At 42.7% G+C, this 24,452-nt stretch overlaps 1 protein-coding gene across 1 annotated transcript in view; it reads right to left on the bottom strand.

Moving 5' to 3' along the window:
• Positions 1-395: 395 nt before the first annotated feature.
• The window catches only part of LOC144761986 (fucolectin-like), a 73,582-nt gene continuing 49,525 nt past the window's right edge, over positions 396-24,452 (bottom strand). The window contains exons 3-4 of the mRNA XM_078647151.1: positions 19,928-20,225; positions 396-587 (exon numbers count right to left, since the gene is read on the bottom strand). Of these exons, the coding sequence (XP_078503277.1) occupies positions 416-587; positions 19,928-20,225 (470 nt within the window). The 3' untranslated portion in view covers positions 396-415. The remainder of the gene's footprint in view (positions 588-19,927; positions 20,226-24,452) is intronic.

Here is a 24,452-nt window from a genome sequence, read left to right as displayed (position 1 = left end):
ATGATGTTGAATCTGTTAATCCTGGTAAATATATTACTGTAGAATGAGAGTATAGTGTTCTAAGTCTGAGCTATCACTTTAGTAAAGTGGGAATGTAATAGGGATCAAGCTGCCAACCCTCCGGGAAAGACATTATTAGTTGTCAGTGTGAAAGTCCTGACTTGCATACAGAGATTCTCAGTTTTGCAGTTGCAGTAATATTTATTTAAGAAGAAATAGAAACTCTTGATTTACACAATTAAAAATCAAGACATATAAAGAATGTTCAAATTAGGATAATTGCAATTTATTTCATTCAGTTAAAATGGAAATAATTATATAGAAATCATTATTTGTAAAGTATACTGGTGCTTTGATCGTTTAGCACCAGAAATCAGCTGGGTACACATGCCGAAGCTGTCTCGATTCTCTTTATTCAGCAGGTTTTTGGGCAACATTGATCCTCCACATATGCAAAGACCTGTACTTCACAGGGTGTCAAATACTCCAGTTTATTCCGAAGGAAAAGATTCACATAGCGTCCAACCATTCCATTGCACTGAAAGGTCTGTGTTTCTCCAGAAGATATTGTAGTAATAATTGCACACCTAGAATGAGAAAAGATAAGGATCAGGTAAATGGTACATCATTTCCAGAATATGGACTAATACAAGAGTACAAAAATACTTATTTATACCTAAGTACAGATGTACTGTTCCTAACTGCTTATTCATGATTGTCGAAGATACACATATCATCACGAAAAATAGATGTTGATTTAACAATGGAAATAAAATGAAAGCTCAGAATACTTACGTTCATGATATTGTGGTAGCTGATATTCTGGGTACAATATTTTTGCCGAACGATATTTAAAACTAAGGGGCATATTATCAACTAAGGGAATTCCAATCGAAGCCCATGTTAGATGTGAAGACATCTAACATGGGCTTCGATTGGAATTGATAGAGCATATTATCAAGCCCATTATCGCTGCTTTATCGGCCGTTTCCTGCCGATAAAAGCGGCGATAATGTAACGCCCTTATTTGATAATATGCCCCTCAGTTGTCTAATAGAACACCAATCACCCCAACTCATAGCACAGGGTTATTAACAATGACCGGAAAAGCTTCATTACTATAAAATGCCTCCACTTGACTAATGAAATAACAACCACAACAGAAATTGCCGACTACGTGAAAGAAGCTGCTAACAGCTACTTATGTCCTCAACGAAATTCGTTGTAAATAATACATGAATGGTAAAATCATATGTTTTTTACATTTAAGTTTAAGGTAAGTATATGGTTTTGGTTTTGGGGTGTGTGGGTATATGTTTTGGGGTTCAGGGGTATTTTAAGGGTTCAGGGTGGGTTTGGGTTATGGGGTGCACAGGGTAATTTTAGTGTATAGGATGGGTTTGTATTTTGGTGTGCAGGGGTATTTTTGGTGTTTATGGGGTTTGTTGGGCTTCTTTGAGGCTAAAATTCGGCAGGTTATCGTCCAGGCCACCATACTATCTAGGCTGGATTATGCTAGTGCTCTGTACTTAGGGGTTAACAGAGACACCATGCCTCCAAAGAATACAGAATGTGCCTGCCCGACTACTGTTTGGCTCCCCAGGACCTGTCACACTTCAGAGTTCATTAATAGACTTCATTGGCTCCCAGTGGAGAAACGTGTTCTTTTTAAAGCACTGTGCATTGCCCACCGTATCCTTAACGCTCAATCCCCTGAAATCCTAGCATACCTCCTCATACCTTATATGCCCACTCGTCTCCTGCGCTCTGTCAATCAGCATTTGGCGGCCATCCCGCGGATTACCATCCCGCGGATTAAGAGAGCCAGAGCCGGAAGACCCTCTTTCTGAGCTTTAGCTACCAAACTCTGGAACTCCTTTCCAGTTACCATCAGAAGCATTTAAAATCATGCTGCTTTCCGCAAGGCCATTAAAACTCATCTGTTCTCTAAAACACTGGTTGCGGCGTTCCTCGGCCCTGTCATCCATCTTCTGTCTGAGCTTAGTGCTGGGATGCCCATTGGCTGGGGCAGCCATGCGCTCTACAAATATTATAACAACATAACTTTGAAAAGGGAGAACATTGAATTGAAGAGTCAACTTAATCATTAGGTTAACTCTTCATTTTAAATTTCTCCTCTCGAGGGCAAGGGGGGAATATTGTCCCTAATCTCTGACCTGGGACCAGAACCCTGGGTTCCACGGAGGGTCTGAGGCAGAGACCCAGAGGCAGAAAGCTGGGCTTACTGGTCTTACTGTTGTGGCTACTGTGGATCCTACAACGTCCTCTACTTCCTGGAATCTTGTTAGGTAGTGCTATCGGCAGGTTATCGTCCAGGCCACCATACTATTTAGGCTGGATTACTCTAGTGCTCTGTACTTAGGGGTTAACAGAGACACAGCGCCTCCAAAGAATACAGGATGCACCTGCCCGACTACTGTTTGGGCTCCCCAGGACAAGTCACACTTCGGAGTTCATTAATGGACTTCATTGGCTCCCAGTGGAGAAGCGTGTTCTTTTTAAAGCATTGTGCATTGTCCACCGTATCCTCAACGCTCAATCCCCTGAAATCCTAGCATACCTCCTCATTCCTTATATGCCCACTCGTCTCCTGCGCTCTGTCAACCAGCATTTGGCGGCCATCCCGCGGATTGCCATCCCCCGGATTAAGAGAGCCAGAGCCGGATGACCCTCTTTCCGAGCTTTAGCTCCCAAACCCTGGAACTCCTTTCCAGTTAACATCAGAAGGATTCAAAATCATGCTGCTTTCCGCACGGCCATTAAAACTCATCTGTTCTCTAAAACACTGGTTGCGGCGTTCCTCGGCCCTGTCATCCATCTTCTGTCTGAGCTTAGTGCTGGGATGCCCCTTAGCTGGGGCAGCCATGGGCTCTACAAATATTATAACAACATAACTTTGAAAAGGAAGAACATTGAATTGAAGAGTCAACTTAATAATTAGGTTAACTCTTCATTTTAAATTTCTCCTCACGGGGGCAAGCGGGGAATATTGGCCCTAATCTCTAACCTGGGACCAGAACCCTGGGTTCCATGGAGGGTCTGAGGCAGAGACCCAGAGGCAGAAAGCCGGGCTTACTGGTCCTACTGTTGTGGCTACTGTGGGTCCTGCAACGGCCTCTACTTCCTGGAATCTTGTTTGGATGGTGCTGGGGCTGAGGCTGTGGTTCTGGTTTGGACAGCTGAAGTCTCCTGGTGCTGTAGTCAAGTGTACCCACCCGGTACCTCGAGTTTTCCCCGCCCTTCGCGAGTTGGGGCCTTCCAGGGGACCGTAGGCTGCACTTGGTCTAACCGAGCTGCCTCCGCGGGTTTCCGGGCCCACTCTTTGCGGCAGCTGCTGCACTCTCGCACTTGCGCACACAGCACAAACTTGCGATCGGCTGGGAGGGGTCTGGTAAGCTGCAGACTGAAATGATGCGCCTGTCTGAGTTGAGGGATTATAGCTGGCCTGGCTAGGTTCCATGCTCCCGGCCCCCTGGCCCCCGAGCTCCGGAGGATACGCCTAACTCTGCTGCAGCTGCGGCTGTGCTGGCGTCTGCACTGACGTCAGGCTTCAGGCTTCACATCTATTTAAACAGAAGTACTGTCTCTATTTTGGTTGGAGATCCCCTCCCCTGCTTTCCCATTGTCACTACCGGAGAGGTTACTAGAGGGGGTGGTGTTTTCACTATCCACTGAGGAACCTCTACTGCTCATGGCCTGGTTATCTCTATTGACTAGATAGTCAAAACATTTCACAAATGTGAATACCCTTCAACTTGTATAGTCAATTTCGTGAATTTTTAATTTTCTTGCCTCTCTTTGTTTAATATAATTCTGATGTTTCTGCACAATACCTTCCAAGATTGCATAATTTTTCTTGGTAGGTCCTGGTAAATTCGGTTCCGTAATCTCTTGTTCATCTCCTCAATTTCTTGTAAAAGTTTAGAAACTCGTCTTTCCACATTTTCAATCAGAATATTCATGAAATTAGCAGAACTATTTGTTCGCTCTTTCTCCCAATGTATCACCAAATCCTCATCCAGGTCATCATAAGAGGGTGTGATCTAAAACCATATGTAATTCTATTTATTCTCAGATACTATTTCAAAGTGGCGGCATCCTACCACTTAAACATCTCTGCTTTCATGAGTTTTACTCAAAGCGCATATATGTATCTTTGAGGCCTTCTTTACTTTTTGTATTGCCTTACCTATGGCATTCCAACTGTTACGCCTGCATTCAAATTCCTGATAAGATCCGCTGCAATTTTATCCCAATCTTGTGTGGTACTCTTTTTGTAGAAGTGAATTTTCAAATAATAATGAGTTTTTGATGAACATAAGTAGACTGCAAATGATAAGATTAATCTGTATTTAACATGATATGGGATCATTTGACTGGTCTCCTATCCTGTTAGCTGCTCACCCTGATGCAAAAAGTAAAGAACCTCAGAATCATATTCAAACAAACTTTACTTTTACTCCTCACCAATATGTTTGTTCATGAATACTGTCAAGCTTAAGTTTTCAAGCTATACCGTAATTTGTGCATTTTATATCTCAACACTTCCCCACGTCTTTCTACCATCATAGCTTTAGGGGTGTGAGTGTAGTTGGTAAGAAGGTTGCTGTCATGACAAGTACAGCCCTGATGAAAGTAGTGTCCCTATTTGTACAGGAATGACTCCTGCATGGTAAACGTGTTCCCTGTAGTACCCAGACTTTTGCTTTGGCCCTGGTGCGATGCTAATCTACCGCTTGTGCAGAAGCTAGACTTTTCCCTAGTTATGTAAGGGCAAAATCTGTTGGGCGAACTGGAGAGATGCAACAAGTGTGCCCTCAAAGAGGGAACTGGACGGCAGTCAATATACTGAATGCAGTGTAACATGTTTTATGAATCAGCAGTATGTCCAGATCTGTTTCTCTGTATCAAGGAGAAATTAATCTACTGTTGTTGTTGTTAAATGCTCTATGGTTATGTGACACACAGAAGTTTGAACTGATATTCTAGGTGTGCATTAATTATTTGTATGTTCGGTGAATATTTAGCCCATGTATGGTAGTAGGACTCTGTGTGTTGTATGCCTTTCAGTTCTGGAACCTGTGAGGTTCACTTTTGATGAACCCAGTTTATCATGGCACAAGAGGGAGGATAAGCATAGCTTGCGCTAGACAGTGGGATTGGAGGTGGCAGTAATATGGAAGACATTGAAGTGAAGAAGGATGGAAATAAGGCTTCCCTTATAAATCCAATGAGTACCTTGTTTGCAGAGGGTGGTTGGTTAGTTCTTCCTGAGCACTGCCATTTGTTGGATGGCAGGTGTAAGAAATTGGGTTACTGATGGACTGGGGATGAGCCCTGGTCAAGCAACAACCACAATCCTTGTCAGGATAAAGAACAAGCAAACCCCAAGTTAGCCTGGGCTCATGCCCTTGGTAGCTTGGCACAAAGCAGTCAGGCTTAACTTCGAGGCAAATTGAAAACTATTTCCGCAACACCTCAAACAGTCAAATAGTGAAAAGTCTGCACCAAAAGTATCTCATACCAGGTTCGAAAAATAGAGCAAAATGTAATGAATAAAACAAGACTAAAATGACAAAACTCCTATCCGTAGAACTGGAGTTGTGAATTTTAAAAAACAATAACGTGTAAAATAGCACCACCGCTGCTATTTTGTTTCGCTGTACCAGTTCAAAGTCAAAAGTTTAGGCCAACTGCGATGGAGCACAGGTTGACTACATTCAGCAAAGTCCTGCTTAAGTTTTACATTCTAAAGTTTTGTGTCAAGAGGCCCGTTTGTGTTGGAGAGGGCTGCTGGATGCAAGGAAAAGGTTAGGGGAGGTTGTCAGCAAGGCATGAAGAGCAGGCGGAGCTTCACAGAGGGGTGGGCCAGAACTTTGCATTGTGTGTCGATGCTGCATTGTGAAGAGATGGTCTGGTGGTGCTTCAGTGTGAACAGTGCAGTCTCAGTGCAAACAGGCCAGTTCACAGGCGCAAAGAGCCCAAAAGCTTGATTTAAGCTCGCTGAGCCATTCCAAAGGTCCAGGAGCTGAAGGGCAGCACTTGGAAGCCAAGAACACACTGAAGCTTATTTCAGGAGCTGTTTGGGGAAACTTTTATGTCCTTGAGGGTCAGGAGGACAGCAATCTAGCCTTTGGAGTCACTTTGGGGTCCTCCACTCAAGATGAGATTGAAGGTCCAGTTCTTCCTCCCCAGGCAAGAGGGCAGCAGGGCGGTAGCTCCTTCAGAGTAGCAGTCCAGCAGAGTGGCAGCCTTTTCAGCAGCATAGCAGTCCTTCCTCCTGGAAAAGTATCCACAGGTCCAGAAGTGTACTGTAGCGTTGGTGTCTGAAGTCCAGTATGTATACCCATGTGTGCATTTGAAGTAGGAGAGAAGCTTCAAGAGGTTTCCCTTTGAAGTCCACAGGAATCCTCCTTCCCTGTCCTAGCTCTAGACTAACTACAGGGGTTATGCAGCCCTTTGTTTGGAGGCAGGACACAGCCTAATAAAGTGTAAGTGAAACTGTGCCCAGCTCCTCCTTCTGACCCTGCCAGTGATGGCTCATCCAGGCACACCTAAGCCCCCTACTGCGCGTGGATGTCTAGGAGGAATCCACACAACTCAGCTGTCAGCTACCAACAGTCATGTAACCCAGGTACAGGATACTAGCACTAACTGTCTAAGGGAGTAAAATACCAACTTTCTAAAAGTGTAATTTTCTGAATTACACTTTTAAATCTGACTCCAGCATAAGTTAGGATTTTAAATTGTGATTCCAGAGAAACCTAACCTAAACTGGTTACCTATTCCCATTTAGAAGTTACACTTATAAAATGTAATAAAGTAACTCCAAAATTATCATATGGGAGAGGTAGGCATGTAGTAGTGAAAAACAAATCCAATCGTTTTTCACCACCAGAACATGTAAAAACTAAAAGTATATTTCCTATTTTTTAATAAATAGCAACCTGTGGTCTGGGCTATTCAGGGCCTACCCTAGGAGTAACTTATATGTATTAAAAAGGAAGGTTTGGGCCTGGCAAAAGGTTTATTTTGCCAGGTTGTAATGCCAGGTATACTGCACACACAGGTGGCGATGGCAGGCCTGAGACATGAATAAACAGTATATTTAAATGGGTGGCACAACCAGTGCCGCAGGCCCACTAGTAGCATTTAATTTACATGTCTTGGGTACACGTGGTACCACATTACTAGGGACTTAAAAGCAAATCAGATATGCTAACTGGGGATAAGCCAATATTTCTATGTTTTAAGGAGTAAACATATGCAGTTTAGCACTGGTTAGCAGTGGTCGAGTGCGTAGAGTTCAGAGGTCAGCAACAATGAGATCAGAGTAGAGGAGAAAGGCAAAAAGCTTGGGGGAATACCACTGGCAGGTCTAAAAGTAGAGGTGATGATTGGGACTGCTGTTTCTTTGTTCAAGGTGAGGAAGATTCTATCCAAGGCCTTCTCTTTTGTCTATCTCTATATATTGCTTCGGAAAGGCTGATGACTGCCAGATGCACTGATTTATCACTCCATTGTGCCCCTGTTTTAGATACACCTGCTGTAAAAGCCACCACCATGCACAAAGGCTGTGTATGAGCAGCAGCTAGAAAATATTTGAAAGAGAACCACCCCAAGCTGGCTATGAAGTATTAGACAGTGGATCCAAATCCACTTTCTGGAAAATATTCATTAAAGTGTGAGAAAACCACCTAATGTGTTCCAGTTCCAAGGGCTTAATGACTAAGGAAGGGAATGCTTGCTGAGTAATCGAAGAGCTGAATTGCGATCAAGGCTGTGGTCTGACAAACACCCAAAGGTGAGGGGACTTAACCCGAACTCTGCATTGTCTACTGGAGAAGCTGACCTGCACAAGTTCAATCCTGGACTATACCATCGTTTCGCTTCCTCTGCTGGGGTTAATTGATAATTTCCAAATTCTATGTTCGGCAGACAGTGATCACTCAATGCAACACATTGAAATCAACCTGTCACCACCCAAACACTTAAAAGCCCGATCATTAGCTGGGGAAACATCAACTACCAACCTGAAGAGAATAAGGTGGACGAGTAAATCAATACCGCAAATAGCACAGCAAGCAAAGCACTTACTGCAAACAATAACCAATGACAATGTACTGTGTGCAGAAACATGGACAGCCTTTTTAAACATGCTACCAAAGACCGGAGCCAACAGGAGCATGAACTTCAATCAAAAGGCGCATGGTAAGCCCAGCAAGACCATACTGTCCCTAAGAAGGCGTCTGCGACAGTCAATGAGACAAGCAAAGGGACATAGTACAAATTCGTGTGTCTGGCAGACAATTCGATCAATAAGGAAACAATACAAGAAACAAATTTGGACGGAAAAACCCCCCCATGTTACTGACTTCTGGACAAAATTGTTATACAACATAAAGAATTCTAACTCCAAAGCATTCAGGTCACAGGTAAATGCTTTAAATAGATCAGTACAAACAATAAACACGACCTGTGTCACGGAACAGATATGGGTCAGACATCTACTTGATACATTTTCAGTAAGCTCACCATCACCGTCCATAACAACAGCTCACAACACATTATACGCAGTGAACTCAAAGACTTCTGTCTTGGCACAATCAAACAATCTGATCAGCAACCAACAACGCAGAGACAAAATCTCCAGTTCATACGCTGAAACAGAAACACTAAAAATAATTAAGAAAAGCAGGCAAGATAGTGCTCCGGGACCGAATGGGGTCCCCCAGGCTATCTACAAGGAGGACCCCCAATATTGGGCAGGCAAGTTAAACACCTTATTTAAGTCAATAGGCAACACAAGTCGGCTCCCAGAAAGCTGGAGAGGGGCGACCATAAATCCCATCTACAAAGGAGGAGACCGCAAAAACCCAGCTAACTACCGTCTGATTGCACTTATCGATGCAGAAGCAAAGTACTACGCATCCCTGGTGTTGATTGACCTTATAAAATGGTCAGAAGAAAACAAGAAGATTCCGGCAAATCAGACAGGGTTTCGCAGGGGTACCGGCACCATGGCTAATGCCATGGCAATAAGTATAATCGCCGAAAAGAGCATTCAAAGCCAGCAAGCACTGTACTCCTGCTTTGTTGATTTCAAGGCGGCCTTTGACCGCGTCAGCCGTCAACTACTTTGGTCTAAATTAAAGCAGCAGGGTCTGCCGGACAGAATTTTAAATCCTATAATGGACTTATATACAGACACCTGGATGCAGGTAAAGATCGCCAATGGGCAACGGCTAACACGGAAGATCAATACACATAATGGATTGAAACAAGGCTGTGTACTGGCCCCCCATCTCTTTAACCTGTTTATGGCAGACCTAACCACCAGGCTTGATGGGATCAATGCCCACCCACCGAGGCTAGGAACTCTACGGCTGACACATCTTTCCTATGCCGACGATGTGGTGCTCTTAAGTCAGACAAAAATAGGTCTGCAACGCCTCCTGTACGATCTGGCTGAATATACAAGGCTGAACCTTCTCGAAATAAACACCCAAAAAACAAAGATCATGGTAATAACTCGTCAACGCAAAGCACCACCACTTTTTTTAGTAGTGGATAGCTATAAGTACCTGGGAGTACAACTGGACAGACGCCTTAACTTCTCCCAGCATTTCGATGCCATCGAAAAAAAGGGAACGGCCCTGTTACATGCATTTAATAGCATTTCCAAGAAGCTAAAAGGCCCTCTGTTTAATCCACTCTTGACAGTTATTAAAGCCAAGCTTCTCCCTACTATAGCCTACGGCAGTGTGTTACACCATGGGAAAAGTGCACAGCTTTTAGACAAAATCCAAACTAGAGTCTACAAGCGGCTATTCAGTTTACCGGGTAATGCCTCTCCGGCACAAGTCCGACTAGAGTTTGGTCTACAATCTCAAGAACTGCAAAAAAAATACGAGACCATTACATTCTGGTACAATGTCTGGATGCACAGGGAAACAGAAATCAACTCTGCCATGTGGGAGGCCATGCAAAACAGTCCTAACTCCCAGTACACCAAGTTTTTGAAATTATTCCTTGCCACCACTGAACTTGCTTCATTGTGGCAAACTAAACTCCCCGTACCTACATTCAAGCAAGTTGTCAAAAAGGTGGCAAACAGACACTTGCTGATCAACGACAAGTCAATTCTAAGTCACCGTGCGCATGCCTGGATGATAATTCAATCATATAATACGTCCAAACCTGCACCCTACCTTGGCCTCTCCTTTTCACCATATGTCAAACTGAAATACCTCAGCTTAAGGATGGGTAACCTGTCAACAAATGCAGAACAACCAGACTGGAGGAAATTAGACTCCAAGGAGTGTAAATTATGCGGGCCGCAAAACAAGACTTCATCCACCTATTTTGTATTTGTCCAGCGCTGGACCAGGAACGTCGTCACTGGTTAAAGGCAAAGTATAATGAACATGGAATACTTACTTGTCGCTCAGCCATTATACAAGTCCTGTGTACAGCTGATCCACAATTTATCTGTAGATCAGTTAGGTTTGTTCTGAAGTTCCAGAACAAAAAGAAGTGTCACGGTAGAGCCTGAAAATCTGACAAGTCTGTAACATAACGAAGCTATAAGAACTCGACATGTGCAACCATGTAAGAAGATTATAAGGTAATAAAAAGAAGTAACAAGAACTTTGTACCCACAATCACTCAAGAAGTCAGATAAGGGATCTATTTAAATCGAGAATAAGCCTGTGAAAAAAGTGGCATTTTATGCTTAGAACTATCACAAAGTCGGATTATGCATTTCAGTGATAATCTCTCCAACATGTATTCTATTAGTATTTTTATATTCAAATTTTGAAGGCATATTAACTGATGTATTTTTACTTTTTGTAATGGTTTTTATTAACTCTACAATAAAACTATTATCTTATCTTACTGGGGAAGCTGAGAGTCTGCCTATTGTCCTGAAGTGTGTCTGTCTGCTGAGAGAGGGAAGGAGGGACACATTCAGCTTTATTTCATTACATGCACTATCAGAAAATACCCCGTTTAATGTAAACTGATTGGAAACACTGCTTAGGCATTGTGGGAAATAACCATCTTATGCGTGGGGTATTCCAAGATTTTTGCCTTAACTGTTGTTGCTGGCTGTAGAACTCTGTGCACTTTAACCCCTATTAACCAAATGTCTATGCTCCCCCTTTCAAATGTGATGACATTGGTATACACCTGATTGACATATTTAACTACCAGTAAGTCCCTTGTATATGGTACATAGTGCACCCAGGGCCTGTAAGCTAAATGTCACTAGTGCACTGTAAGCAGGGTTCCCATTGTAGCCTGATTGTGGCACATTTGTTGGACAACCAACTTTGGATGAGGTGCCTAGACTGATTCCGGGCACCCCCGTAGAATATGTTGGCCTAGAGACCTGCTAGCTCACTGTGCCACCATAAGCCCCCTTAACCTTACCAGGAACCTAATAGTTTCTGGAAACCACTGAAAATGACAACCCTGACCCCTCGGGGATTGTGGAAACAGGTCAGAACCTTTTGCTCAGTCACTTGTGCTTACCCGTGCTCAGAGAAGTATACAGAATAGACAGTGGAAAGTTTTCAATATATTTATTGAGCCAACGTTATTCTTGTATGGAATTCATGTGCTGCGATAATCAGTAGAGAGAAGCAGATAAATGTGATTACATGCACAAAAAGAGTAAATAGTAACTATGGGCCAAAAATTCGTTCCGCTCGCAGAATTTGGGGATGTTCCGCAATTTCGTGATCCGCGAATCTCGCGTAATTGCGGAAAAATACGCGAATCCGCGAGCGGGACAAATTTTTTCCAGGAAGCACTTACAGGGTTACAGCAGGTGCCCAAGTTGAAGCTAATTTCTTTGTAACCATTTACAAAATGGTTACAAAGAAATTATCAACTTGGGCATCTGCTGTAACCCTGTAAATGCTTCCTGAGCGGCACCTCCTTGCCTACTTGCAACTATTCTCTGACCCTGCTCTGACCCTCGAAGCAGGGTTAGAGAATAGTTACAAGCATGGCACAAGGCTCCTGTTCCAAAAATAAAACCTCAACAGGAAGCCCTTACAGATAAGTAACAGGTGCCCGAGTTGAAGCTGAAATTCAGTAGCGTTTTAATCAGCCAAAACATTAGTGAGCACGGTGGAGGCTGGGCAAGTGTGCTTTAACCCCATCCCTGCCATCGGAAATTAGCTGTAATACTCGAGGGAGGTCTTTGCATCCATGAGTTTCTCGAGCGCGATTCCCTTGTAGTTCCTGTGGCCAGGAGGCTGCTTTCTCCTCACCTGCTGTCCTGCTCGCTCTCTGACCCTTTACACAAGAGGCAAGTGCACACGCATAGAAGCCCCGCACCACACACTAGCAGTATCAAACGTCTTTCCCGCCCTTTCCCAACTATGATGGACAGCTCACTCAAGGGACCTCGGCACCTTTTGGCGCGGTGGCAAAGTTACAGGCACACATGGTGTGGAGTAGTGTGGCTCACTGGTTAGAGGCGGCAGGCCTGAGAGCAGAAGTCAGCCTGGGACCAGGGTTCAAATCCCGACGCGGCAGGGTCGTGGACCTTGGTCAGCGGACTCGATAATTCTCGCTTCGGTGCTTACTCTAATCAGGGGTTCCACTCGGCAACTCTGGGCATTAGCTTGCCTAATCTCCACAACGGCCCCACCAATTCCGGGGATGCCTGGCTCCACCTTGGGGACTCCCAGCAGGGGACCATCCCACAGGGAACGCCAGGACGGGTTCCCCAGAGTTATACAGCGCCGGGACGCCCAGTTGCTGGGGCAGCTGTGCGCTTTACAAGTATACTACATTTACATTTACATTTACATGATCAGCACACATGGTCACTGGGGACAAATCATCTGGCCCTTTACGCAGCTGCAGTATAGGAAAAGCACTATGCAGTTGAGTAGAGGTATTACACAAAACGGTGGCATCTTTGTGGATAACTATGCAGGACAGGATTCATTCTGGCACGAGGCTCCTGTCACAAAAAATTTGCGATTTCGCGCGAATTTGCGGACCGCAGATCCACAAAATTCGCCTATACTTAGTAAGTAGTAGATACAGTTCTACCATGGTGCTAAAACAGTGTATATATGGAGGCATATAAACAAGGCAGTAATCTGGTGTACTCTTACTGTGCAAAAAACAACGTTATTCTTGCAAAGAATACATGTGCTGTGATATTCAGTAGACAGAAACAGATATATGTGATGACTCCTACTGTGCAAAACCCTACTCTAAGTGTACCTAGAGAGTGTGTGGGTGCGAAGAATCCCCCAAAGGGATGATTCAACCCCATTATCTGGCTGGAGAGAATGTGAGAGACCGTCTTGGTGACGAACTGGATACCCCCTCACAGCGTTGTCAGACCACTGCGTGGTGATCTCTCTGCATGCAGGAACCCTCGATATCAGCTGAATTGCCCCCTCTGCTAATCGATCAGGATATTCATTATTTATAATAAAAAGCAGCCTTGCGAGCAGACGACGGAATGGGTATAATTAAATAAATAAATAATACCTATTCCGTTGTCTGTCGGCTTCCCCCTTGTTGCGCTCTGCTCCGCCCACCACGCTTATCTGTGCCGGCCGCCACTGTTGGTGATGTATATTGTAGATTCGCTATGTTATGGATATGTAAATAGGTCTTTCACCCCTTGGATGAAGATAGAACAACATTTGCACATAGTGTGCACAGAGGCCTTGTACATGATGTTTGAGGCATCATGATAATGTTGTGTGAAGCTGGATGTGTAAACAAACTTGTTTCAGAGAAACTAATCCAACATTGTCTTGCATGAAAATATGTGCAAAAGTTCACAGCAGAAATGTTATAGTAAAAAATAGAACAGAGTAAGAAATTAGCAGCATCACTACATAGGCCTAACCCGGGAACATAACAATATATCCACTCACCTAAGTAGCTGGGGGGACATATAACCGTTTTTCAATGCCAGTTACTGCCAGGAAAATGTGGTGGTAAACGTCAGTGAAAAATGCTCAATGATCCACTCACCATGAAAAAAACCTCCCACGGTGAGGAGGGTATTGTTTTTTAGTTTTCAAAAACAAAATCTCGCTTTGGGAGTGGTTTTGAAAATAAAAAAAATGTACTTTGTCGTACTGCTCAGTCATGTTACAATCCACTTTGATGGTGGTTCCTGTCAATGTTTGAAATGTTTGCTGGCCTGATTTCAAAATTTGGCATTTGGGTCCTCTGCCAGGGCAGTAGGGTGATTTAATCCAGTGCCCTGGGGAAGGATGGCTCGACTGCCAAATATTAAATCGGTCCCTAAGTCAGAAGGTATAACTTAACCGGGTCAAATCTGGTTTCTGTATCCTACCTGTGCTCCATTGTGGTCGGCCTTAAATTGTGCCAAGGTACCAGTTAAATGCAACCAGATGACCCTAGTTGGCGCTCAGTACTTTTTGTTTCAATTTTTAATTTAAATTTTAAAAATGTATTTCCCTGATTTCATTTGGTGTCATTTTATTTATTAAAATCTCTATTTTTCTAAATTGGTTTAGGATTTTTCTTGTGTTGCATTTTGTCCATACTTTTGTTTTGGTACTGCATAAATACTTTATACATTGCCTTCAAATTAAGCCTTTCTGCTCTGAGCCATAGCTACCAGGAGCTGGAGCTCAGGTTTATTTAGTGACTTCAGTGGTTCACCCTGACAAGGATTGTGATTATTACTTGAGGTGAGCAGTCACACCCTCAAATAATACTCTCATTTCTTACAAGCATGGTTCCTTCATAACTGAGCCTATGGTACTATTCGAGATCTGTTGTTTGTCCACTTGCTAAATTGTTGTATTTTCTACACAATCTCCAGACATAGGAGCTTATTTACAAGCCCCTTGCCCCGCCGGAGCATCAGTTTTAATGTGGGAAAAAGTGACGCACTGGCAGCGCAGGGGGCTTGAAAATTAGCCCCATAGTTCCTTCATGCTTTATTCCTGGAGTCCCTTCCCATTGTGCCCTTTTTTAATATGCATGTTTCTAAAATCTGAATTCTTCCTTCATTGTGTTTCTTACCTGGATCGTTCAGAACCCAGATCTTCAAGGGGCTGAGGCAGCCCTTGCTAACGTTGGTGTAAAGATACATCAGACTGCTCAAGTCTGAATACTCTACAGTTAAGCCATTCAACATCATCTCTCTGACAGATTGTGAGCCCATGTGGTGTGCTAACTGCAAGGGATTCCTCAAACCCAGTGACGATTTAGGAGAAACTCAACTAAATTGGATACCCTGGAGGTGAAAAAAGAAAGTTAAGAATATAGACTAAATGTCTTTGTTAGAGGATAGCAACTGGAGAGGCTCTAGACACAGAGACTAGCTTCACTCAATTTTCGTCATTCTCTCCTAGTTTGGACCCCACACAATATTGGTCTTTAAACTTAATGTTTCAACAGGGAGGTAGTTTGTCTTTTCTTTTGAGGGGTTGGGTGGGTAAGGGATGAGGGGTGATTTGAGGTGGGGGGACCTTATTATATTATTTCCAACCTATGTAGTTCAAGTTATAAGCGGGAACTTTACAACAGATGCTTTCAGTACTGATATTGTATCGTTGTGATATTAGAAAGCAAGACTGCATGTCATAGAGTAGGTTCTGTGTGTGCCCAATATTTAGGAACTGACTTAAATAATTCCAGGCTCATGCAGCATTTGTCAGATCAAATGTTATATTACTGAATAGTGTGAGTGTTAATTTATTTTAATACCACGCTCATTGTGAGATATGGGGCCATATGTGAGAATCCAAACGGGCGATGACCCGAATTAGCAATAAACCAAGTCAAATCAAGTTTACACCAGACAAGGTTCAAAGTTTTGAATCATTATAGAGGGCAACATATGGTTAGTCAGTTATTTATATCAAAACTATAACTGTACATGTGTCTCACCTTTACATAATCTGAGGGATTAACTCACCTGTGAATTTCAGGAAATTGTGGTTGGCAAAGCAAACAGACAAAGGTCATTTACAAGATGAGGAATTAATATTTGCGCTCATGGCCCTATGTGAAACGTCAATCGCAAATTGGCTTCGCCTCATACTCTTTAAATACCTTCATAGGATATACCTTACTCTGAGATACTATAACACTGTCACAAAGTACCAGGGCCATAACCCTTACGTTGTCAATCAGCATTAGAGAACTTTATACACAGAGTCTAGACTTGTTTGGCTTTGGATCCCTTTATGTCAGACATTTTCTGCAAATCCTGGTCTATTCTGGGGCGAACAGTGGACCAAAGTCGCTTATTGTCTCTGCTAAACGTTTTTGAAGATGAGGGTTTACAAATGCAGAGAAGACATTTGTGAGACTTTTTTTTAACATTGGGTAAAAAAGACATCACTCAGACCTGGAGATGCCGAATATCCCCAAATGTCACAGTACAGAAATTTTGCGTGACTGATACTGTATCTTCAAGATCCGAATATACAAAGATTGGGGCAATACCCAAAACAACAACAAAAATAAAACAAATGGGAGAAGTATTATGCAGAAGGGAAAAATAATGGACCCATGACAAAACTTTACACCTGCTTAAAGTCACATCAGCAATGGGTCGCCTGACATGCATTCACAATCACACTACACCACTTATCTTTGAATGTAACCTCATAATCTGACAGCATGATAAACATAGTTTGGTGATGTGTTATTTGCATTTGTGATGTGTTTTGTTAATGAGAACATTTTAAAACCTCAATAAGGAAGACTATAAGAAAAAAACAGTACCGACTGAAAGTTCTGCTTTGAGAAAGTAGTTTATTACTTGTTGTGGATTGGCTTCAATCACTAGTATAAATCACTATCCTATTAAGTCCAATCAGTTGTTTCAATAATTTAACCTGAGCTCTGCCTGTGGTATGGTGCAAACAGGTTTAACATAAGGAAAATGCTTAAAGCATTTGGAAGTACCAAAACAGTTGAAAAGTCTACAACAAAATGCAATAGAAATCCCAATCCAAATTAATGCAAGAAAGAAAAAATGTAACAAGCAAAGTGACACCAAACTAACGAAAATCCAATAAGGGGAAACAGAGAAATAAATGTGTAAATATTTAATTGAAAACAGTGCCAAAAGCAAAAAACATCAATGGTAGTCAATGGTTACCATAGATCGGTTCGTAGTTGCAGTTATAGGCCAACCACAATCAATCCTGGGTAGGATACGCTAAATAGACTGGCACCGCTAGGGCCTGGAAGTAAGGAGGCTAAAAAAATCCGAAGAGGGTCTTTGTCATTTTCTGAGGAGAAACTCTTCTCAATGCAAGACAAACCTGAAATCTGCCATAGAACTGACGGTCGGATACTGTATTGAAGTTATGGAGCTAAAATCTGCCATAGAACTGCCGGTCAGATACTACCGTGAATCTATGGAGCTCTGGAATAAAAGTTTTGAAAAAGTTCCCGAAGTTCCTTTATGTGCTCAAACAATGACAGGGCCACACTTCCAAGGACCCCAGGATAATAAGTCCTAGAGACTCTTACAGTGTAAGGCAGGGGGCACCTGCAAAGTTCAGTTCAGCTCCAGTTGTCACTGGTCTGCTGGGATTCTTCATAGGGATGTACACTACAGCTTTAGCATGTTAATGGAGTCACCCAGGGGATAAGCCATATGATACTGGGAGATGTTTTTGTCCTTGGATTTCTAGTGGAAGGAGGTCGGATCTTCTCAGGTCCTTCCATCAGGTCATAAATGCCAAGTGCAGCAAGTTCAGTCAGCCTTGTATGCTTTTGCAAGTCTATCAGTGTTTTAAGGAAGGCCGAGTGAAGGGTCCAATTTTGTAGACTTCCCCGGCCTGTGAGTTGGGGACTCCCTTAAACAGTCATAGTTTATCTCTGACCATGGAGTAAAGGTTCTTAGTACTGGCTGAAATAATTTTGCAGTGGATCCTAGTTTCTGTACTGCAGACAGGCCCAAAATTCAATGTGTAAGGGTAAATCTAAAATAGAGAAGGTCTTCGGCCACACAAAACAAGGGCTCTGAGGTTGCGGATTTGAATGGGGAGTATACTATGGTAATCGTAGTGTCCTCCCACATAAAACTGTAAGATCTAGTTTAAAAGAAGGCACTGTCCCCACAACAAACCCAGAGGCTGAAGTCTAGTAGGACAAAAGCATGGTCCTTTAGCAACCAGACAGGGTATACACAAGAATTGTTCTGGCATCATGCTTAATCTCCTTGAAGGGTGCAAAACTTTTACATGTTCTTCAGACAAAGCTGTCGTCCAAGAGCTGACATTTTGGTGTCAACAGGAAGGGCACGGCCCACACCCTGCACATTCTATTGAGCTTATAGGAGTCATTTCTGCTCATTCAGGTCAGCTTATTGTTCTTCTGGGTGGAATTTCACACCTTTTTCACACCTCTTTCTGGGCTGAGAATAGGCAGGGAGTTGGTAAAAGCAAATACTAATTAGCCTTCTAAAAGACCAGGCAGGTAAAAGATAACTTTCTAAAATTTTGAAAAATTATTTTTTGTAATATTTAGCAAACATCAATCTTCACCATTGAATTAGATTTGTTCTAGCTGGTCCCATTGGCGAGATACAGTATTAGTATTTTAATCTGCACTCTGGTTTTCTACATAGGACAGCTAGGTCTGACACAGTGAAAATAGCTTTAGGACATTGTTTCTCTAGGGACATGGTAACATACATTTTCTACATTTCCCACTTTTAATAACCATGCACCCTCTCTTATGCACCATATACCAAGGCCATTTGAGTAAGTTAAATAAGCCAGTCAGGGGTTATCAAATGTCCACATCTTTTATGGGTCAGAGCATATACACTGGGCACTGCCCCAGTGTGCAGAGTCTAAAATCCAACAAAAATGGGGGTGGTCATGCAAGAAGGGGCATTTTTTCACAATTGCAGTGCAAGTTGGGTGCCCTAAGACTTATGGTGTAAATGGTGATAATGCCTGCACTGGGCTATATCAGGTATCTGTGAATAAATGCCAGCTGAAACTCCTCTTCTGGGCTGCTTCCTTCTAAATAGAACAATCGTTGTTCATATATGTATTGGGAACAATTACAGGATATGCAATATTATAGTCAACTCTTCTATTGGTCAAAAGTCAACACCTGTTGTTTATAAACATGATTATGTTCAACTGAAATTTCAAACTCATCTTTCAGGGAGGTACCATAAAGCAAACCAATTAACTGATCTGAAGCTATTTCCATTGTTTATTTATTTCTCATTGCTTTTTATAAGGTGTGGGCAGCTACTTGGACCCACTTTGAAACATCTCTAGGACTATGATAAGTGAATTAGGAAGCAAGGCCTAAGACAAGAGCACATGGCATTAAGTTTGTAACCTCTGTGCATGAAGTCCATATTTGTTGAAGGGGGCTTATTGGTAAGAATACATAGTAGGAATTCCACTCAAACCTATGCAGTTACGCATCACCAGAAAGCAAATTTCTCACTGTTGCCTAGAGTATCAAGAACACTTGGCTGCACGGTTCCCAGTCTAGTATATGTGTAGGAGGCAGCTGTGGTAGTTTTGGGGGTTTTGTTGGAGATCGTCTTGGGGGTGGACTAGGAGGCGGATTCTGCTGTGTTTTCGGTGAAGCTCTTAGAGGAAGCTTTGAACGTGGTGGTTTCGGTGCTTCTTTTATTGGAATCATTTTTATTGGTGAATCTAGAGGGTCAGATAGTTCATATTCTCGGCTTTCAACAATATCCAGCATTTTTTCAAAACTACACCTTGTTCAGATGTATTTTTATTCAGGTATTCAAATTTAAGACCTTGTAGCCTGATATGTGGAAGCAGTCTACTATATCACCAGACACAGCAGTCGTACATATTCTGATACTTCAAAATGTAGGAAGTTTTAAGGAAAGGTACAGCTGACATATATACTTTACCTGGGATTGGTATTCCCATTATTTGCCAGGGAGTCGCCAATGAGGAGTTCAGCGCCATTCATCCTTTCTGGAACAGTGTTTGTAACAGTGATGGTCACATACTCAATTTTATACGATGATAATAAATCAACCCTCCACCAGGGGGACTGCTCACGATCTGTATGACTGCAGGATGCTTGATAGTAGTTTGAATTCAGGTTCCCATCAATGGCGTTCATGGCGTGTCCAAATTGACCAATGTTCGTGTCAGGGAGCTGGCTTGACATGGTAGCGCGACCACCTAAGGCAACATTTTGCACTAAAAAAGAGTAAATGTTAAGTGACATTATGATCAGGAGCAACATATACCATGTTTTCAAAAAAATATTCATGCCCTCAATTTCTTCTGTCACACTGAATTTGTAAGTGGAGAAAAACACAGTCTGTAATAGGAAAGCTGTTTTGGGTTGGTTGCAGGCTAATGTAGTTAATACTTTTACAATATAAATGGATTTGCAATAAAACCCACCTGCAGACTATGGCAAGAGTGAGACCTAAGACGCCTATAGTTAAGGTCAAGCTCCCACAAGACCTGTGCAGGAGCTCACTTCAAGGCTGCATCCCCACAAGTAATGTGGGCCAAGTGTGAAGGCCTACTTTTAAGATGGGTTTGGGATGCTAGGAGGCAACAACATTTTTGAGATGTATTCCCAGAGCACAAGATGTTTGATAAAAGGTCCTAGAATGAACTGAGCAGGTCCAGAACTAAGTTCAATCTGGGACGGCTGCAGAAGTAGCATATGCCACAATGTGTGCAGCATCACCTCATTTTTATTAATATTTATTATCTATGACTTTTGTAACCAGCTACAGAGTAAATGGTTTCGGATATGACCATCTTAAACACATCGATTTAAGGATAGAATGCAGAATGAATCCATAGCTCATACAATTTGTATATTCCCGATTTACCAAAAAATTTAACATGTGACATTATAGATTGTTATTGCACAGAATTTAATCAAGCCTATAGACACTAGGCAACCCTAAATAATATTACATTCATAGATCATTGTCCATTGAGACTGTTTCTGCTCCAGCATGCTGCTTCTCTGCTGGTTGTTGAAGGACATATGCTCTCAGTGAACCCCAGATGTATTCGGGTCTAGATTACTGTGCATCATCTCCCATTAAGTATCTGATTGTTCATTGCAACAGGTCTCATCACATAGCGAAGCTTTAGTCCTCGGAGGGGGTCCCCGGCACCAGTGGATATCAACCCTTTTCATTGCTTGCAGCAACATCATGGCTGTGAATTTGATTGATTCCACTAGGATCTCTTGACATGCCCTAGTGGTGCTGTCAACAGTGTCACAGGAACAAAGAGATCTGTCATGGCAACTACCTCTAGTACTGTTTTGTGCCAGAATTCATCAACCTTCGGGTATTGCCATGCTAGCTAAAGGGAACTTTGCATCTGGGGCCCCACGTCTTGCACAATTTGAGTTGTCTCTTAGTCCTAACCTGTAGAGGCTCTTGGGGTATGATACTCTGTAAAAATGTAACATTTGTCTGTGTCTATGCCTAGGAGAGAGAGCAGCTGTTTGGGCACAGCATTATTTCCAAAGGTCGTCAGTAAAGGATGGGCCCAATTCTGCAAACCATGTTATTTTAGCAGATGTAAGAGTTTGGTGCTTCTGTCTGCATTGCTGCATTTAACAGACCTATCAACCTCCTAGGAGAGGGGGAGTCTAGTATTGTCACTAAAGTAGTGAATGTTGACCGGGAGCAGGAAATGTAGGCCCGGATTTACAAACATCTGGTCAACAGGTCACAGAGAGAGTGCAGGAAAGCACCATGTCCAAAGAGATATAGCACTGTCCTGCTCTCCCTTAGTGCTTGCATAGACTTTTGCTACTAAGCACCAAGCACACATGTTTGCATCTTAGTGCAAAGGTGTCCACTTGAGTCTAGCATAGGTTTTGTATATGAAGAATACCCTTCAAGAACAAAACACTGTGCGTTGAATAGATGTAAAACTTTTCCCACTATGGATGTATGCTGTACAGTGCAGCAAACATGCAAAGTGGCAAAAGTTAGGAGAAATAAAGCATTTCTCCTTATCAACACCTGCTTACAAGTGGCGTTAATTTAAATCCTGATAGCTATCAAAAAAGAGTTGTAAGTTCTAGGCTTTTGGTTTAACATACATTACATTAATCAGTTGGTCTTTCTTTCCTTTGGCGGGAAGGTCTGACAAGGAAATCTCTTGTCTGTGCATGTAATGCATGAATTGAAAATGTGGATCTAATTGATTGATCCATACACCAAATTGATTGGCTTCCCCTTCACTCCCTCCACAAAATAAGCACATCACCATCCTAACTTTTCTCAGCTACAAAAGATATAAACCATTTTTTTTAAAGTTGGCTAGTAAACCCTTTGATAAGACCCAAACCCATACTTCTTGAAAACTGGAAATATGCAATGAAGATATCTCTAGACAACTGGCTATTACAGATTTCATCTGTGGTGAATGTGAAAAATACTTGTTATCACTTTGAAAGCAAAGTGCGGAGTAAGTTCCTAGTAACGCATGATTAAGTTTCTCATCCACTCTATTATTACAACATTCAATTCCATGCCTAGATGCAGGCCACGTGCTACTTTGCCACTGGAACCAAGCTGCACCCAACTGATGAGCAGCAGCTAGGGTGGAACCTGTCTTGCTTTGCTTTTGGTTCAGAGAGGACCAGGCTTGGTAGCTCGAGTTGGACTGCTCCTACTTGATCAGGATAAAGACTGATTTGCATATTGCTGGAGCAAATCAGAGGTGTCATTGTGGGCACAAAAAGATGGACTTGGATGGGGTCCGAGTAATTACCAGTGACTGAGATTAATTCAAGCATCCTTCCCATCACATTTTGTATACCATAGATATAGCCCTGAGCAAGGTCACTGCACTGTGGAGGCATTGTCTTGGGTTCTCTGTACCTTGTACAATGAAGGATACCAAATGCCAAGTGACTGTTGTAAATGTGAGTAGCAACAAAGGAAGAGCTAATGCTCCTCTGGCCACTTACAGAAGTGCTGAACCTGAAGCATATGTTCTTGCTGGCACTCCGATTGGAAGAAGAGGACACTAATGCTCCTGGATATGGTCACATTTTATGCCATGAGCAAATGTTGAATGTCAACTGAGAATACATTGCTTTCAGTGTATGAGCAAACTATTAAGGTATGGTAACATGTCTAAATATCATTTAGGGTTAGCACATATGCTGAGGCACATATAATCACAGCATTTGGAGAGTACATTAACATTTGCAAATTGATCTAAGAAATGTACTTGTGGAGGTGGTCGGGCTGGTTTTAACCTGAACAGGAGAAGTGTGGCTCAATGGTTAGAGCGGCAGACCCTGATGCAGAGGTCTAGCCTGGGACCAGGGTTCAATTCCCCGCGTCGGCGGGTCTTGAGCTAAAAAATTCCACGGACCTGATAATTCTCGCTTCGGTGCCTATTCCAATCATGGAGTCTGACTCTGCAACTATGGGCAATAGCTTGCTTAATCTCCACAATGGCCCCCACAACGCTAAGGATGCCTGGCCTCCACCTTGGGGGTGCCCAGGAGTGGACACCTCACAGGGAAAGCCAGGATGGGTTCCACAGCGGTATTCGTACAAGCGCCTTGTGACCCTTGCGGGTGAGTAGTGCGCTATACAAGTATCAATTTTTTTTACTGAATGTTCTTAGATTTACTAATTCTGTTGCACTTCCCCGTGGGTGAACTTGAATGAAGAATCTTCTTTTGCACCCACCAAAAGCTACACAGATGACTTACCTGTTACTGTGTCTGTATTTTGCAACATCTGTTGAGCTATGATCTGCTCAGGTACTGATAAAAATGATGAATGAGAAACTATTGTCTTTTATGTCTGACGCATAATGACAGTGAATGAAGAAGTTATTTTCAAAATCTCTGTATTTTGAAAACAATTAGGCACTCTGGGCCTATTGGCGGCATGTACAGGAAGGTTCAAACATTTGGTACATATGCAGTTATGATGGTCAGGATTCTCTTGTGCATATGAAGAATAATAAGTAATAATGTGACAATCTTCACTCAGTGTCATAAGTTCTGATTTTCGGGGGATCGTATACCACTTCTCCTGACATTCTTCCCTTTATCTGCTTTCATATGATTTAGCCAACCTTGTCAATCCTTTAGATCCAGTGATGTTTTGACTGTCTGCTCCCGGTCCTATGTTTACTCATGCTGACATTCAAAGGTATCATCAAGGGAATTTGCAGAGGCCAATACATTTAAATTCATGAAACACAAAAAAAGGCAAACCAAACTGCCTCAGGGGTCAGCCCACCAATCTGATGTGGATATATCAGGGTGCTCCAAAAAGTGAAAGTATGAGGTCACCAAGGAGCTCAGTGATGGGGCCTGGAGGGGAGGGGAGGAGACTCTACTGTTAAGTTACCTAAGAATAACTGAACAGTGGGGGTATGTGAGGTGGAGGGGGCACAACCCCCTGT

Source organism: Lissotriton helveticus, chromosome 6 (assembly GCF_964261635.1).
Source record: "Lissotriton helveticus chromosome 6, aLisHel1.1, whole genome shotgun sequence".
Taxonomy (NCBI): domain Eukaryota; kingdom Metazoa; phylum Chordata; class Amphibia; order Caudata; family Salamandridae; genus Lissotriton; species Lissotriton helveticus.
Note: the sequence above shows the minus strand (reverse complement) of the source record. Positions and strands in the feature narration are given on the sequence as shown.